General features: G+C 32.9%; 5 protein-coding genes across 5 annotated transcripts; 2 read left to right on the top strand and 3 right to left on the bottom strand.

Annotated features, from left to right (window-relative positions):
- Positions 1–48: 48 nt before the first annotated feature.
- Positions 49–2,098, top strand: DFA_00172 (uncharacterized protein; the record flags this gene model as incomplete). The annotated part of the gene is made up of 5 exons (XM_004357831.1): positions 49–667; positions 777–944; positions 1,028–1,348; positions 1,414–1,512; positions 2,085–2,098. 5 exons carry the CDS (start codon positions 49–51, stop codon positions 2,096–2,098), a joined length of 1,221 nt encoding a protein of 406 aa, XP_004357888.1.
- Positions 2,099–2,264: 166 nt separating this feature from the next.
- Positions 2,265–10,248, bottom strand: DFA_00171 (uncharacterized protein; the record flags this gene model as incomplete). The annotated part of the gene is made up of 17 exons (XM_004357830.1): positions 2,265–2,312; positions 2,405–2,628; positions 2,815–3,030; positions 3,055–3,687; positions 3,751–4,341; positions 4,423–4,818; positions 4,922–5,637; positions 5,702–5,842; positions 5,918–5,983; positions 6,070–6,204; positions 6,296–6,601; positions 6,696–6,875; positions 6,946–7,026; positions 7,100–7,127; positions 7,250–7,297; positions 7,882–9,934; positions 10,015–10,248. The coding sequence occupies 17 exons, from the start codon at positions 10,246–10,248 to the stop codon at positions 2,265–2,267; spliced, it is 6,096 nt and encodes a 2,031-aa protein (XP_004357887.1).
- A 511-nt stretch (positions 10,249–10,759) lies between these two features.
- Positions 10,760–11,579, bottom strand: tspA (tetraspanin family protein; the record flags this gene model as incomplete). The annotated part of the gene is made up of 2 exons (XM_004357829.1): positions 10,760–11,383; positions 11,499–11,579. 2 exons carry the CDS (start codon positions 11,577–11,579, stop codon positions 10,760–10,762), a joined length of 705 nt encoding a protein of 234 aa, XP_004357886.1.
- Positions 11,580–12,392: 813 nt separating this feature from the next.
- On the top strand, positions 12,393–14,256 carry rpl36a (S60 ribosomal protein L36a; the record flags this gene model as incomplete). The annotated part of the gene is made up of 5 exons (XM_004357828.1): positions 12,393–12,407; positions 12,531–12,557; positions 12,932–12,967; positions 13,820–13,993; positions 14,122–14,256. The coding sequence occupies 5 exons, from the start codon at positions 12,393–12,395 to the stop codon at positions 14,254–14,256; spliced, it is 387 nt and encodes a 128-aa protein (XP_004357885.1).
- Positions 14,257–14,507: 251 nt separating this feature from the next.
- On the bottom strand, positions 14,508–16,139 carry DFA_00168 (type I phosphodiesterase/nucleotide pyrophosphatase family protein; the record flags this gene model as incomplete). The annotated part of the gene is made up of 4 exons (XM_004357827.1): positions 14,508–15,242; positions 15,370–15,618; positions 15,681–15,880; positions 16,115–16,139. 4 exons carry the CDS (start codon positions 16,137–16,139, stop codon positions 14,508–14,510), a joined length of 1,209 nt encoding a protein of 402 aa, XP_004357884.1.
- Between the last annotated feature and the right edge of the window lie 288 nt (positions 16,140–16,427).

The following is a 16,427-nucleotide window of genomic DNA, read 5'->3' as shown; positions in this document are numbered from 1 at the left end:
CAAACAAAAGATAGTGGGTGTAATTGATTATTTCAAATTACAAAGAAGATGACAACAACAAAAGAGACAGATAAATATCATTCTATCACCAAACAATTCAAAACATTCAAAGATAACAAATGTCCGTTATGTGATAGTCAACTATGTGATACTGCAACACTCAACAATCACATTGCTCAATGTTCTGTCTATTTCATGTTGGACAATCAAATAGATGTCTTGCAAGTTGTAAATGATGTCATGGCAAATCATTCCAACAAAAAGAGATCAATTGACAACAATGATAATAATAATAATAATAATAATAATAATAATAATAACAATAATAACAACAATAATAATAATAACAATAATATTATTGTGATTGATGATGATGATGACATCAATGTGAAGAGACAAAAGATGGAAACAAACAACAACGACGACAAAAAGATAATAAGGTCTGATGAAGAACTAAAGTCATTGGGTGCATTTGTTAAGGATTCAAATGGTGAGGGAAGATGCCTAGATATGATCAACTTTGTCGGAAGTCAACAGGAACTACAATCAGCGGTGAATAGGGTAAGAACAGTCATCCAAAAATCAAAGTTGGTTACCTACTTATCAATATATGTTCTTTTCGATGATAACACAATTGAACAAGGTATGTCAACATCTTATCTATCGAGTATAAATATTTATCATGCTCACCACTCTTGTCCTCTCTTCTTTTGTCAAAGCGCGTACAACTATGGGGTTGATCTATCAAGACCTAAAAGAGAATACAATAATAACAGAGTATTGCTTTGTATCATTTCCATTTGGAAGAATGATCTATGCCGAGAGAGCAAGTACAAGATTCTGTGTCTATGGAGCCAATGTTAAAAACAACCAAGAACTTCATACACCCATTTGTTTACCATCAATGATTCCACATATCGATAAATACGATGTTAGAGGTTATGGTATGTACAATATATATTATATTATATTATTACCATTCATTATCCAACGCAATCAACTTACACCACCTCTATATATTTCAAAGAACACCCAGTTGATATTCAACCATCATGTGATGTATTGAATGGATCACCATATATTAAAACAGTCAAACTAACGGCATCCAATCGAATGACATACGATAAAGAAGTATTAAATCGATTCATACTCGGGTTACCCAATCTTGAGTGTCTCAGACTAATAGGTGTTGGTGGTGCCAGAATATTATCATTGGTCATCAAATTATTAAACAAAAACATAATCAAACACCTTACAATTAGCCATATCGCGGTAACTCCTGCACAGAGTCGAAAACTATTAGATGCCATCAAGACAAACAGATCACTTATTAGTTTTAAAATCCATTGTAAGTACTGATCGATGTGTGAAATATATATTTCCAGGTCTCTAATTCATTCATTTATTATTTAGTTCGCGAAGAGTGTTTCCCATTTGTTTATCAAGCTTTAAAAGAGATACGTACCAATCATAATAATACAACTCTGAAATATATTTACTTGTTGTATCAAAGTATATATGTTGACAAACAACCGGTCGCATCGTTGCAGGATGATTATGGTTACATAATACAAGACATTCCCCCCGCAACCTTTTTTAAAAAATTACATACACCATAGAATAGAAGAAACCATTGTATTTGTACCCATAGGTTCCTCGCACCTGAGAACATTTTAAAAGTAAGTGACCCCCCCCCCCTTTGAAATTAAAAAAAAGAAGGAAACTATACAACACAAATAAATCTAGAGATACTTCTTCTTCTCTCTCTCTCTATTATTATTATAAGCTCCTACAACTAGTCGTGTCGATCAAATACTGCCTAAGCCTATTTATTTAATATTAAATATAATTATATCTTTTCCTAACCAACTCAACAACCAACAACATCATCATTGATCCTTCCATTCCATCTGGCGGGAGGAAGGTCCCAAGGGCTATCTGTGTGGCATTCGTCCGCGTATAGTCTTTCACAGTATGAGCGCTGCCATTACTTGGGGTGTTTATGAATTTTGCAAGGAATCTTTAAATCCCTATTTCGATTCAAAATAACCAACTAATAATAATAGTATAATATAATATTATAGATAGACAGGCATAATAATAATAATAATAATAATAATAACAATAACAAATCACATAATAATAATATAATATTAAAATAATAAACGGTAAAAAAAAAAACAAATATAAAAAATTGGTTAAATGGGTATCGTAAGAATTGTAATACATCTTCCTCTTCTTTTCCTCTTCTTGCAGCAACTGCTTCAACTAAAACTATTTGTTAAATTTGCAAATACTCTAAATTTTTCATTCTAAATTAATAAAAAAAATATGTTAATTAACATTTCCAGCAGAATTATTATTATTATATTACTACATATGTATTATTACTACATATACATACACAAACAAAATGAATGTATTTTTTAGATTTGTTAATATGCATTGATTTCAATTGTTGTAACTTTGGTTGACGACCAACATCACCACCTCTACAAGTAAACAATACAAATGTATCTTTGGCAATTGATAAAAGGACAGTGATTACATCATCAACATCATTTGTGGAAATTAAACCTAATTCTCTAATAGCAATCAATGCAAATATTCTCAAGACCCCGAGTTGAGCTGGAATATTTGGAAATTTCAACTTCACAAAGATCTTTTAAGAAAAGAATATACTAGTAACTCTTTTGTTTGTATGTTTGTATTTTATTATTAATGATGAAAAATAATACAACACAATATTGTGTTTGTAATAATTATATTTGTTTGTTTGTTTGGGTTTGTTTTTGTTTTTGTTTTGGGTTTAACCAAGTGCTCTTAATTTGGCTTGCATAATCTTGTTATGTTTTTTGAATTCCATTCTCTTTCTAGTGTACATTACTGCACCTATGATGATGGCGATTAATGCAATACCACCAATAACAACTCCAACGATAATCTTCCAAGTGTTACTCGAACCATCACAATCGTCATTTTTGTCATTGACAACCAATAATGGTGTGAAATCAGGATCGAGAATACACTCTTGACATTGTGGTAGAGTTATACCAATCATTGCTACTGATTGATCACCACTATCAATGATTTCAGTTTGATTGATAACAAATGTTTTTGAATAAGTTGATCTACCATTTGCCAATGCAAAATCAATGAATCTACCATTGAATTGAACACCGTCTTTGATAACTCTTAGATACTGGACATCACCAATATCATCATAGTCAAATGAATCCACATTAGTCTCTTTACAATCATATTTCATCGATTGTTGATTATTGATTGTTGTTTTAAGTACCAATCTAAGTGTACCGATATTAGTTGAAAATCTCCAATCTGTGATGGATACTGACATCTTGATAGAATTTGGATTGGTTATGAGTTGTTGATCACCAAACACTACAGTTCTTGGTAACGTAGAGAATGTAATATTAACATTTACTTTGGTATCTGCAAGACGACTAGTATTGGAAATAACCAACTCATACGCTGCATTTATCATTGTACTATTTGGTTTGCTAATATTTGACAACCAATCAACTGTAAACAACTCCTTGACAATCTCATCATTATCAATTCCAATTTCTTGAATAGCAATAATTTCAAATTCAAATTCAACTCCATCAACTTCAATCTTTGATGATGGTGATGTTGTATTTGGTGTAAATGTTGAATTATCAACAACTAAAATAAATAAATTACAAAGTTAATAATCAAAAAATCCAAATAAATTAAATAACTACATACACTTAGTTGCACAATGATCAACAGGATTATATTTCTCTTCACATTGACATACTCCATTATCATCACATTCACCATGTCCATAACAATTTTGTGTTCTTTTTTGACATAGCTCTTTTGGAGTTCCACCACCTCCACCTCCTCCAGAGGTTGAAGAAGAAGATGTTGGGGAAGATGAACCTGTGGTAGTTGTGGTGGCAGTGTTGGTTGTTACACCGGTTGAAGAAGAAGATGTTGGTGAAGATGTTGGGGTGGCAGTAGAAGAGGATGATGAACCTGAGGTGGTAGCAGTTGAAGTTGAACCACCTGGGGATGAAGGATCAATAAATTGGAATACTCTATCACTTTTATACAATAGACCATCTAGGTTTAATTGAACAGAGACATATCCAAATGAAGTTGGTGATTCATCTAATAAACAGTCGAGGTTATAATGACCAGATGAACCAATAGCCACAATACAACTAATTGTATTATTAAAAGTGACCGTTGCATTTGTGTATTCTTCCAATGGTCCAAAATCACCATACAAACTAATTGATTTTTGTTCACCATCAGCATCATTTACAACTCCACTTGTAATAAATGGATATGCTAAAATGTAAATAATAAAGATTGATTATATTATTTATATTATATTATATTATATTATATATTATTTATATTTAAACATACGATATAAACAATCATTATAATAACTTCCTTGATTAATATTACAAATACAATCACCAAATATTGAACATTGACCATTACCATGACAATGATTTGTTTCAATTTCACATTCTTGTTGTAATGATTCCAATGTAACTTGGTGTTGTACCAAGTATCCATCAACTGTAATGTTGAATGTGACAAGACCTGGTGCAATAGATTGATCAAGTACACATTTGATAGTACCACTTGCAAACAATGTGGGTGTACATGGTGAATAGTTGGATTGACTCTGTGTCCCATTATTAAACACAACGATATTGATACTATCTTGGAATGGTCCAAAGTTTCCAATAATATTAATGGTTGATCCTGCAACTCCACCTTGTCCAACAGTTAATTGACTAACTTTTGGATAATCTAAATAGAAATTAATAATTAATACAGCTATATATTGATATTATTATTATTAGATTATTTATAAGCTTACAATGAACTAAATTAATAGATGATAGGTATACACTATAATGATCATTATAAACCATTGGTGTATAAAGACTGGGTTGCGAAATTGGAATTTGAAATGAGTATCCATTGGCAATAGGATTAGAGTTTGTTGATGAGGTTCCATTGAGTTGTGCATAGTGCGCGAAATAACTATTGACCGATGAAAATGTGACTGCAAGAAGAGCAGTTTGATTGGGGTACTGTGAAAGTGAAGTAGTGGCTGGAATGAATCCAACCTCTACAACATTGAATTGAATAGTGTAGGTTGATTGAGTATCACTAAATTGTACAGTGTATGGTTGTGGTGCACCTGATGATGGGACGGTTGGAATGTATACTTCCATCTTTTCATTTGGAATGATTGGTGTAACTGTGATTCCACCTACATTTGACCCCCATCCCAAAGACGACCCTGTCACAATACCCCTTTGGAATACCGTGTAGATTGTTGTATTGTCAACCGACAACACACATGAAAAGCCTGATGGTTGTGATACAGCTGCCGGTATAGTCAACACGTTTTGATCAAAATAACACCAAAAGCAAGCAGGTACAGTTGTCACAGCTGTTAAATCCAAATATAACCTTTTTAAACGACACAATGCAACTTCGTGGTCTAGTGGTCCTGATAATTGAGTATTATTACTAAGTATTAATTCCAAAGCACCAGTTGTATTTTTTAAAATATTATCAAAATCCATATCTCCTTGAATTTGATTTGAATTTAAATCCCTAAAAAGTAATGTATGTTTTGTTAATAAAATTAATATATATTTTTCAAAATAATAAAACATACAATTTAACAAGACTTGGAGGTACTGTAACATTTGGAACAGTATTTAAAGTTCCAGTTGAAAACTCTGCCAATACGAGAATTGATGGGAACTTTACAAATGGATATGTATCTTGGACAATAGGATTATAATCTGTTGCAGTTCTAAAGTAACAATTAGTTTTCTTGTTTTAACACAAATAATAATAAAACATAATCATAATAATTATTATTACATACATTGACAAAAGTGTGTTGATTTCACCAAGTGAAGGAATAAAGGTTATTCCACCTCCAATGTATTTCCTGTAAATACAAATGTTTGTAAATTAATTATGTACAGGTGTTAGATGTGATCATGGATCAATATATAATCGTTAATATGTACATACAAAATAATTAAAGAAAAGATGGAATTGATGAAATTCACAGTTGCAAAGGTAGGTGCTGTAAATTCTAATAATCCCATAACAGGTACATCAAAATAGAGCTGAAGAGGTGATGTTTGTGGAGGGAAATTCAATTTACTAATAAATAGAAATAGAAAAAAATCATGTTAATCACGATATCGATCTTATAATTTAAATGTGTCTAACAACAACAACAACAACAACATACAGTGAATATAATTTTGGGAATGAAGGTACTGTTAGATTACCAACAGTTTGTAATAGAGGCATACTTCCAGGACTAGTTGGTCGAACTCCAAAATTCAATATTGTCATTTCTGGCATTGAAACAGTCGATGGAATGATAAAGTCAGTGAGTGACTCTGATCCAAATATCGTCAATTGTGTCATATTTGCATGACTTTGTAAAGTAATGGTTTGAGCACCCGACATTATAAAACTGGCATACAACAAAGTCTCTGGTAACAATGAAAAACTAGCACCTAAAGATTGAACAGTTGGATCATCTGTAAAACTATAAATAAATAACAAACATAGATTAGATTTCTTTCACTTGTTCGTCTTGTGTCATTCTTTTCTTTCTTTTCTTTATCTTTATCTTATCATACTTGACAATACCAAGTTTAGGACAACAAGTTATAAGATCAACAATAATATCGTGCTCTGGAAGTGCCACTTGAGAGGGATCAGCTGATCTTTCAACAGAGAAGGAATACAACTCTGGGAAGGTCAATACTGTAGTGTCGGGAGGTCCGTGATCAATTGAAAAGGCTGGATACTTTATATTACTAATAACATAAAAGGTAAGTAAGTATAAGTATATGGGTTAGATAGATATCTATAGTATACATCACATACATCTCAAAGACATGGTTACCAATACAATAAAAGGTAACACCATCACATAGATTTTGATCTAAAGGAACATCAAGTTTATACCTATATATTGAAAGTATTTAATTAATAAATCACTATTGCTTTAGTGCTGTTATCGAGTAAGAGATATACATACTGCTTGATTACCCATATTGCAGAATCCACTATAGAGTTATTGATAAAGTAAAGATTAAGATGAAGATGAAGAAGTATGATGGTGTTAGGTTATTTTTATAAAATGATTTTCAAAAAGTCTATGAAGGGGTTGTTTGCTTATAATACATACATTCAGCTTGGTCAAGTTGTGACTGAACATAGTTAGGATATGATGATACTAATAATAATATCAATGTGGTAATGTATAACCATACATTATACCTAGAATACATGGTTATTTATCTATCTCTTTGTGGTGGTGCAATAGTGAAAGAACATTCTATCCACACACCATGACAACCATTCATGATCAATCCCGAGAGATATTCTTTGATAGATTCTATTCTAACAATTGGCCGATTAATCAATCTATCTTGCTATTGTTGTATAATATCCATCCCCCCATTAAACGACCACGTGACGTTCGTTCACAGCCAATCACCAGGTTCATTATTTTGTCCAAATAATAGATATCTATCCAGATAATAATAATATCTATTGTACTCGCACGACTCTGTACTACATAAGATAATTATGTTTTTTACTGACACAGGGGAAGAAAGGTATATATATTAAATTGGAAATACTATAATATACCTATATATATTTGGTTCTAACTTTTAAGCAATTGGATCCAAATGTTTGAATAACAAACCAATTCCTTCAACTCTTTATGGGGTTTCTGTCACCTATTGCACATTACATATTATATTATATTTATTATATTATATTACTTTGATTATTTATTTTTATTTAAAATACGTAATAAAATATTAATAATATTTTGAATGGATTTTGATAATTCTAGACTACTGGATGAAAAGAATGTGAGGACATTTTGAGCCTTTTGAACTAGATTGGAGATGAATACACGACCACGGTCATCGATCGATGTGCTAATATCGAGTAGCATAGTATCGAGGACACCATTGGAGAGTGAAATGATAACGTCTGCAAAATCTTCGGCCAAAGAGTCATTCATCATCATCTCGGCGAGATTGGCTCTCATGGTCAACTCGTCTTGATAGCTGTGTGGCGAATGAAGGTACTGTGAAAAGGTGGTCAAAGGGATTAAAAGATCCAAACGGTCTAGGAGGAAACTATGGTTGTACGGTGTGGCCAAGACACCTGCCAACCGACGATCATTGTCTGAAAAGAGTGGTTGGTAGGCATCGAGCAAGACAGTATTCTTGTCGACACGTGAACGGTAGGGGAACTTTTCGATAATCACAATTTGACGTTTATCAAACAGATTGGAGAGTTTGGAGAGGATGTAATTGTCACAACGACCACTTGGTGTTGAGATGGCCAATGTGCATCTAGTGTCTAGACCTCTAATCAGCTCTCTCCAATACTCAATGTGTTGTCGTGTTGGAGCTTTGGCCAAATCAACTTGGAAGTAACTAGGACACACCAACATGTCTTTGACCTTGCCACTAAGCTCTTGCAACACTTGATTGATCGTTGTCACCTGGCATGAAGCATAGGTCTTGGCAGTATTGTAGTCTGCACATTGAACAGATGTAGGAATGGTTGTAAAAGTGTCATTGAAACCATACGGTAGAACCAATGTAAACTGACTGACTCCAACACTACAATAACTCTCTATTCTCTTTTTCAGTGTTGAAACTGAATCGCTAGCTGAAAATACAAAATCCATTGGTATCTGCAGTGCAACATTGATCATTACTTTGAATTTGGTGGATTGGTCAACCAACGACTTTACAAACTCCAACGTACTCTTTGGAACGGTCGATGTCAATGAAAAGACAGTATCCTGATGATACTGATCAGGTCCAATAATAAAATAATTATTATTCTTTTCTCCCAATGTCTTTAAATAATTATTATAAATATTTGAATTTGGTAATTTACAATTAATTTGATTCAGTTGATTAGGTTGGTTATTTTGATTATTTTGTTGTTGTTGTTGTTGATGAAAATTATTAAACCATAAACCTTCAATAATACCTTTAAATTTAAATTGATTTTCATTTTCTTGATTATTATTCAAGATGAATCCATCGTCTTCTATACCATAGTATTGTTGTACGACTGAACTTTGTTTAGATTGTACTCCTCCTTTTGGTTGTTGTTGTTGTTTTGATTTTGGAATATGTCTACGATGTTCAGTTACATAATGCATATTCTTTACTACTTGATCACCATCTTTTAATTTCAAAGATTCAACCGAGTTTTGATTACTATTATTATTTTTCTCTATATTTGATTGATTTGTTAAATTTAACTTTTCAATCTTTGGTGGAGCGATGGGAGTTGTGGCAGGTAGAATACGACCATTGACAAAATCCAATTGAATTCTAATTGTTTTCTTTTCCTTTTCCATCTTGTCATTGTATTCTTGCTCTTGGAGTTGAATGGTTTTTCGTTCGTCGGCCGATATCCACTTGTTGTTGGCATTGGAGAAATAATCTTCTTGGTCGTCATAGACAATGGTACGTTGAACACCATGTTTTTGGTAGCCCAAGATACGATCCTTGTATTGAATGGCAGCTGTCTCCTTGTCAGACATGACAATCGGTTTGGAATGATCAATCTTGGAGTTGAGAGCAGTTCCACAAAATTTGCATGGTCCGTTACCCTCATGCTCGCAAATCACCTTTCCACAATTCAAACAGTTTCCAATCAACTTGTGTTTGGTAGCTTGACATTCACATGTATCTCCTATAGTACCATCAATTTGTATCTCTGAAAATGATGATATCTTTACTTTTTGTTTGTTTCCCTTTTGTCCTTGTCCTTGTCCTTGTTGTCCTTGTTTAACTTGTATTGTATGTGCAAGTGATTGTTTTTTCTATATAGAACAATAGAATTGATTTGTTAATATCATATATTCATATACTCTATACTATTATCTATCATATCTCTTTTTACCTTTGTTCTCTTGGGTAGAGAATTCATTTTCTTTAAGAATGTTTCAACAAATTGTTTTGATTGTCTTGTGTTACCGAGTAGATCAGATAGATAGTTTTCAATGTCTCTAACACTCTCCAATGAGAATACATGTTGTACTATATCATCGGGTTGACACCCAACCATCTTTTGTAGTTTATCTCCTGTCCATTTCTCTAGTAATTCCCATGTTAACTTTTGTTCTCCTCCCGACATTATTATTATTTATTATTATTATTTATTATACTCTACAATTAAACTAAACAAATATATATATATTACAACTATATACCTAGTCTATGACTGAAATGAAATGAATGAAATGAATGATCATCAAACATCTGATTTTTTATTATTTCCTTATCCCAAACACGACATTGGGAAAATCAATAGAATAGTAAGTATAAACAAATTAAACTACTTTATGGCATGGATAACTACTCTACTTTGCAAACTATGTAGTTGATTTATAATTATATATTATATTATTTTTATTTAAAACATTTTTATTTATTATTATTATTTATAATTGTATTATTATTATTTTGAAAATCGACAATTAAAATTGTATTGTTTGTAAAACATAGTAGTTTGTTATTTGTTATTTGTTATTTGTTATACGTATTATTTTGATTTGGTTATTTTGTTTTACTACTTTACTCTTTTTGATTGTTTAGATTGATTGCTTGTTTTTTGGGATGGGGACTTTTGTGTGTCAGCGGACGAATTAATCGTATGACTTTGATCTTGGACTGTTGCAAATACGGACAATCAAGAAGAGGGCAAAGAGCATGGCAATGAATTCAATGATACCGATCGAGAGACCAGCAGCACCGGCAATGTAGAGGTTCTTTTGGACAAAGTCGACAATAGTCTCACCGCACCAGGCATAATCTGGACCGTATGTGGAGTTACGGACTGTTGGAGTTGGGTCGTTTTCGGGGGCATAGGTGAGACATGGGTCATAGATACCACTGACATTCTTGCTGGTGGTAATGACCTCGGCAGACCAACCACAACACACGAAATAGTCTTCCATGAGACCCTTTTCAGAGTGGGTGGCAAGGTTCCAAGCCTTGAGGAGTGGAGTCTCGGCGTCGTTACGGTAGGTAAAAGCACCACCACCGACACCAATCAAACAGACCAAAAGAATCAACATGAATACAGTGTAGACGACCAAACCAACGAGTTTCTCCTTGTAGGCGACAACGCAACCTACAATTGTGAGAATCACGAAAAAGACACCAATCACAATAATACCAACTGGCAACGAAATATTAATAAGTTCCTTGAGATTTGATAATTTAGAACTAGCATATCCACCAAGTGAAATTAAAATAATACCCAATACCTATAAATAATATGATCATATTAAGTAATGATTGTTAGACTGACTACTACTGACTACTACTTATAATCGATTGTTGTTGTTGTTGTTGTTGTCATCGTATATGATGTATACATACCCAAAGGACTGCATTGAGTATAATTAATGGGACTTTTAAGTATCTTGGGGTTTTTGGGAGGAGATCAGATGTATCGACCATTTTTGTTATCTATCTATCTGTTATCTGTATGTATATGTAGTATGTATGTATGTATGTATGTTTTTACTTGTAAGAAGTTGAATTTGCGTAGAAGAATCGAGATGAAAAAAGATATAGGTATAGTTGAACTATTGAATCTATATTATATATTGTATGTAATAATTAAATAATTAATATAAGTAATAGAAGCAACAACAAGTAGGAACAGTGAATGAGAGAATGAAATGAAATGTGTGATGTGAGGAAGGGGTAAGTGAATGAATATGATTGAGAATGAATAGGTTAGATTACTACTACTACTATAACTACCCCAAAAAGATGAGAGAGACAGAGCATAGCAGAGTGGTCTTTTTTTAATTAAAAAAAAATTAAAAAATACTTTTCATCCTTCTTTGCTCTCATTGATTTGTTTGTTTTATAGAGTAGAGGGGGTGGGGTCTGCTTGCTGTAAAAAACATTTGTTGTTGTTGCAAGCACCCAGTTGATAGTCTCTACTCTCCTCTACTCCCCCCCTACTCTCTCTCTCTCTCTCTTATATTTCAAAATTCAACAACATATGAGAGAGTGTTGTGAATCATAGGTGTTCATTGTTGTTGTTGTTGTTGTTGGTTGTGAAGGTAAACATTTAGATGGTGTATAGTGTGAGGGTAGGGTAGGGAGAGAGAGAGATGATAGAATGAACAACGAACGGAATGCAGCCTATATATCATTGATTGTGTGTATATGCATCTAAAGAAACAAATAAATCACACCACCACCACCACCAACACCACCCACACACAATCTACAACCAAACCAAACACAACAACAACAATGCATGCATTGCGTGTATGTGATCACTTTGGGGGTGATCAGATAGATAAAGATAATTATGATGGATGAGAAGAGAAGAGAGAAACTTACATTAAATTATAAATAAATAAATATTATTATTATATTATATAAAAAGAGATATCGACAATGTTGGAGCTGCGATGTGTAAATTAAAGACGTTAGGTTGGTGCAAGGAGGGGTTCGTTCAAAATATAGAGAGTACACAGCTCATTTAAATTAAAAGAAAAAAATTCAAAAAATTGGGTGATTGGATGGAGCCGAGAGTCAATATAATGTGGTGCAAAACAGGGGGAGGGATCATTCTCGAAAACCCAAGTTGGTGTGGTGAGTCTCAAAGTAACCGTTATAATTATAACATGTCCCCTGTCTAATTATATAATATGGGTCTATCTATAATGTGATGATATCATCACTCACTCACAAGTTCACAGGCTCACATCGAATGAAATCAGAGACAGCCGTGAACCAAATCGATTCTATTTCACAATTATTTATTATATTATATTATTACCCAATAGTTTACACTTCGTGCTTTGGTCTCTGCTTCCGATTTTGTCTTTGATTGGCTGCTTCACTACTTGAAGAACTCTCTGTCCACTGAGGGATGGGAAACACGGTCTCTATTTTCGGGTATCATTGCAGCAAGCTTGACCAAATTTACACAGAGTTCAACAAGAAAATCAAAAATGGAGAAGTCTATCAACAAGTCGAACCATATGTATTCCTCGTCTCAATTTCAAAAAATACTCATCCGATAAACTCCATTTTTGATTTTCTTGTTGATCTCTGGCATTAAAACGTGTTGTAAATAGTAATCCAATGCTGCATCAAGTGTATGTATGTATGAGTTTGCTATCATAGAGATGACCGTTGAATTTGCTGCTTTTTTAATTTGTCATTCTCTTCTTTCAATATCTGTATTTCCTTTTCTCTCTTGTCCATCGCTGCACTGACAACCTCATCCAATTTCACTGAGTACACTTCATTCTTTCTTATTTACTCTTGTTGCTTTGGTGGGTTGTTCACAGTATGCTCAATCAAACCAAATGATATGGGGCAAAAAATTTTGTCGGTTTGAAAGAAAAAAGAGCAAAATTTAAATTTGAAAAAAAAAAGAAATTCAGAAATCGAGCTGAATCCCTCTGCGCTCTCTTGGCTCTGCGCAGCTGAACGATATCGGCTTCTCTGCTTATTCAGTTTCTTGTCTCTCATCACTGTTAAACTGTGTCAAAATGGTACTTATCATAGCATAGCATACATTTGGAAATAGAGAAGTAGAATAGAATAGAATTGAGATCAGACAGCGAATCAGTATATCACTTGCTCTATCTATCTCTATTCATCTTCTCAACAGCACTCTTAGTACATTTATCTAATCCTTCACCCATACTCTATCTATTATGTAGGTCAATATCCCAAAAGCCCGTAAGACCCACTGTGTCAAGTGCAACAAGCACACCCAACACAAGGTAACCCAATACAAGGCCGGTAAACCATCCTTGATGGCCCAAGGTAAGAGACGTTACGATCGTAAGCAAAAGGGTTTCGGTGGTCAAAAGAAGCCAGTCTTCCACAAGAAGGTATGTTATCAACAAAATATAGTTATAGAAAATATAGTTGGTTTGTAGTCTAGACATAGTATCTAATTCATCATTTTCATCCATACTATACCCTATCATCAAATCATCAATCTCATGATAACATTTAGGCCAAGACCACCAAGAAGATCGTCCTCCGTATGGAATGTGGTTGCGGTAGAAAGAAGCAAACCGTCCTCAAGCGTTGCAAGCGTTTCGAACTCGGTGGAGAGAAGAAGAAGAAGGGTGAAGCCATGAAGATGTAAAAGGATTTAATATAAACTTAGGTCTAATAAATAACTTCACAGTAACATAAACCAAAAACAACTATCTCCAGATTAAAAAGAAAAGAAAAGAACAGAAAATGGTATATCATATATCATTATTATATTATTATTATTATTTATTATTATTATTTATTGTTTATTGTTTATTGTTATATTTCCACCCTGGAACATCCTGAATGTGGAACTGGATTATTTATTTATTTATTTAATTTACTTTTACTTTTTACTTTTTACTTTTGGAGAATTAAATCTTTTAAATAAGTAGTACTATTTGTTTTTGGTAGGTGTGGAGAATTGGATGGTATATTTAAAAGAGTAGTGTAGACATTGAATAGATCTGTGTTTTCACAGTCGAATGGTTTTGATTGAGATTTGATATTTGGGCCACTGGCAATAAGGATACCTTTCATATCTGGATAGGATGGGTCGTATCCATGAGTACCCTTTTCAACTGGCAGTACGGTTCCTGTAAAGATGGAATACCCTAAATCTGCAATACCCACTATTGGTGAGATAGCAGTATTGGAGTGCAGACTAAAATGGTAGTGTTTGGGTACATCCTCCTTTCTATAGATTTGTAGGTTTGGATGTTTACCGTGTAGAGCATTGTATATCTCGTCTACTGTAAGTCCAGTATAAAGAGAATCAGATGGTCCATCAACATGTGGAAGTGGATAGAGTGATAGGATAGGTGTTGGAGATCCACTCATAAATACTTTAGACATATCAATGTATTTAGTTATATCAATTGTATGTTTTACATTGGTCATTCCATGATCCGATAGAATGATCAGGTTGGTCGTATCAATCAATCCACTCTTTGTCATATTCTCCATAAATTGTCCGATGGCTCGATCCACATCTTTTATAGCTTGTAGTGTCTCGGTTGAATCTACTCCAAATTTATGACTGGCAGTATCCACCTCTGACAAATACGCCATTGTCAAGTCTGGGTTATCCTGTACCTGCCATTTAAATACTTGGTCCAATACTAATGGTGATTTTGTATTTTTATACTATCCCAATCAATCAAAAATGGCATATTAGTAAATCAAATGATTAATTATTAATTTGTTTTTTAAAATTGCATACAGGAGAAATGATAGGATTTGGTAGAATACCTTGAATAGGGACAACACAACCTGGCCAAAGACAACATGCAGCTTTAAGATTATGTTTAATGGCTGTAACCCAAATAGGTTCACCTGTAATCCATTGAGCGTCGTATACAGAGTCTGTAGCATACGAAAACTTCTTCCTTTTCGATTTTGGATCAATCATTTCATTACTAATGATTCCATGACTTTCTGGGTATAACCCTGTTGCCAATGTAAAATGATTCTAAACAAATGAGAGAATATTATTATAAACTGATTTTAAGTTGTTTTGTTTTATGAACATACAGGAAATGTTTTTGAAGGGAATTGAGGTGATAAATAAGATGCACGGCAACTATTAACACCAGAATGAATCTTGTTTAAATTAGGAGTAATATTTCTATTTAAATAATCCCATCTAAATCCATCGATTGAAATTACTATCAATCTATGATTATTATTAATACCATGTTTTTGGTTTGTTGGTGGTAATGATAAAGTAACTTCTATTATTAATAATATAAATAGTAATGGTAATTTCATCATTTAAATAGTTTCCACAATAATAAATAATAATAATACTATTAAGTCATTTATAATTCCATTTGTCATCCAATCCATCCAATTCATCTTCCAATTCACATTTCTAACAATTGTTGTAATATATATAAATATATATGTATTAGTTATTCATGTATAATAATAATAATAATAATAATATTAAATAGTATTATACTTACTTGTTTTTAAAAGTATCCTACACATTTTACACAACAACCCCCTTTATTTTTGTTAATGTGTATTGTTGGATGAGAATACATAAAATGGAATGGGCATCATCATCATCATCATCTTTTAAATATATAGTCTTAGTTCAAAGGATACAAGTAGTTGAGAGTTTGAGAGAGAGAGAGAGAAAGAAAGAAAGAAAATAAGAAAGAGTGAGGTGCATCATTTTGTCATTATTATTGATCTTTGATCTTGATGGTTGATCAAGAGATGAGAACACTTGGAGGTATGAAGAATAGTGTGGAGGTGAAGGTGATAGTTCAT

Source organism: Cavenderia fasciculata (assembly GCF_000203815.1).
Source record: "Cavenderia fasciculata unplaced genomic scaffold Scf_Dfasci-F-a-11f03.f1-5, whole genome shotgun sequence".
Lineage (NCBI taxonomy): Eukaryota > Evosea > Eumycetozoa > Acytosteliales > Cavenderiaceae > Cavenderia > Cavenderia fasciculata.
Note: the sequence above shows the minus strand (reverse complement) of the source record. Positions and strands in the feature narration are given on the sequence as shown.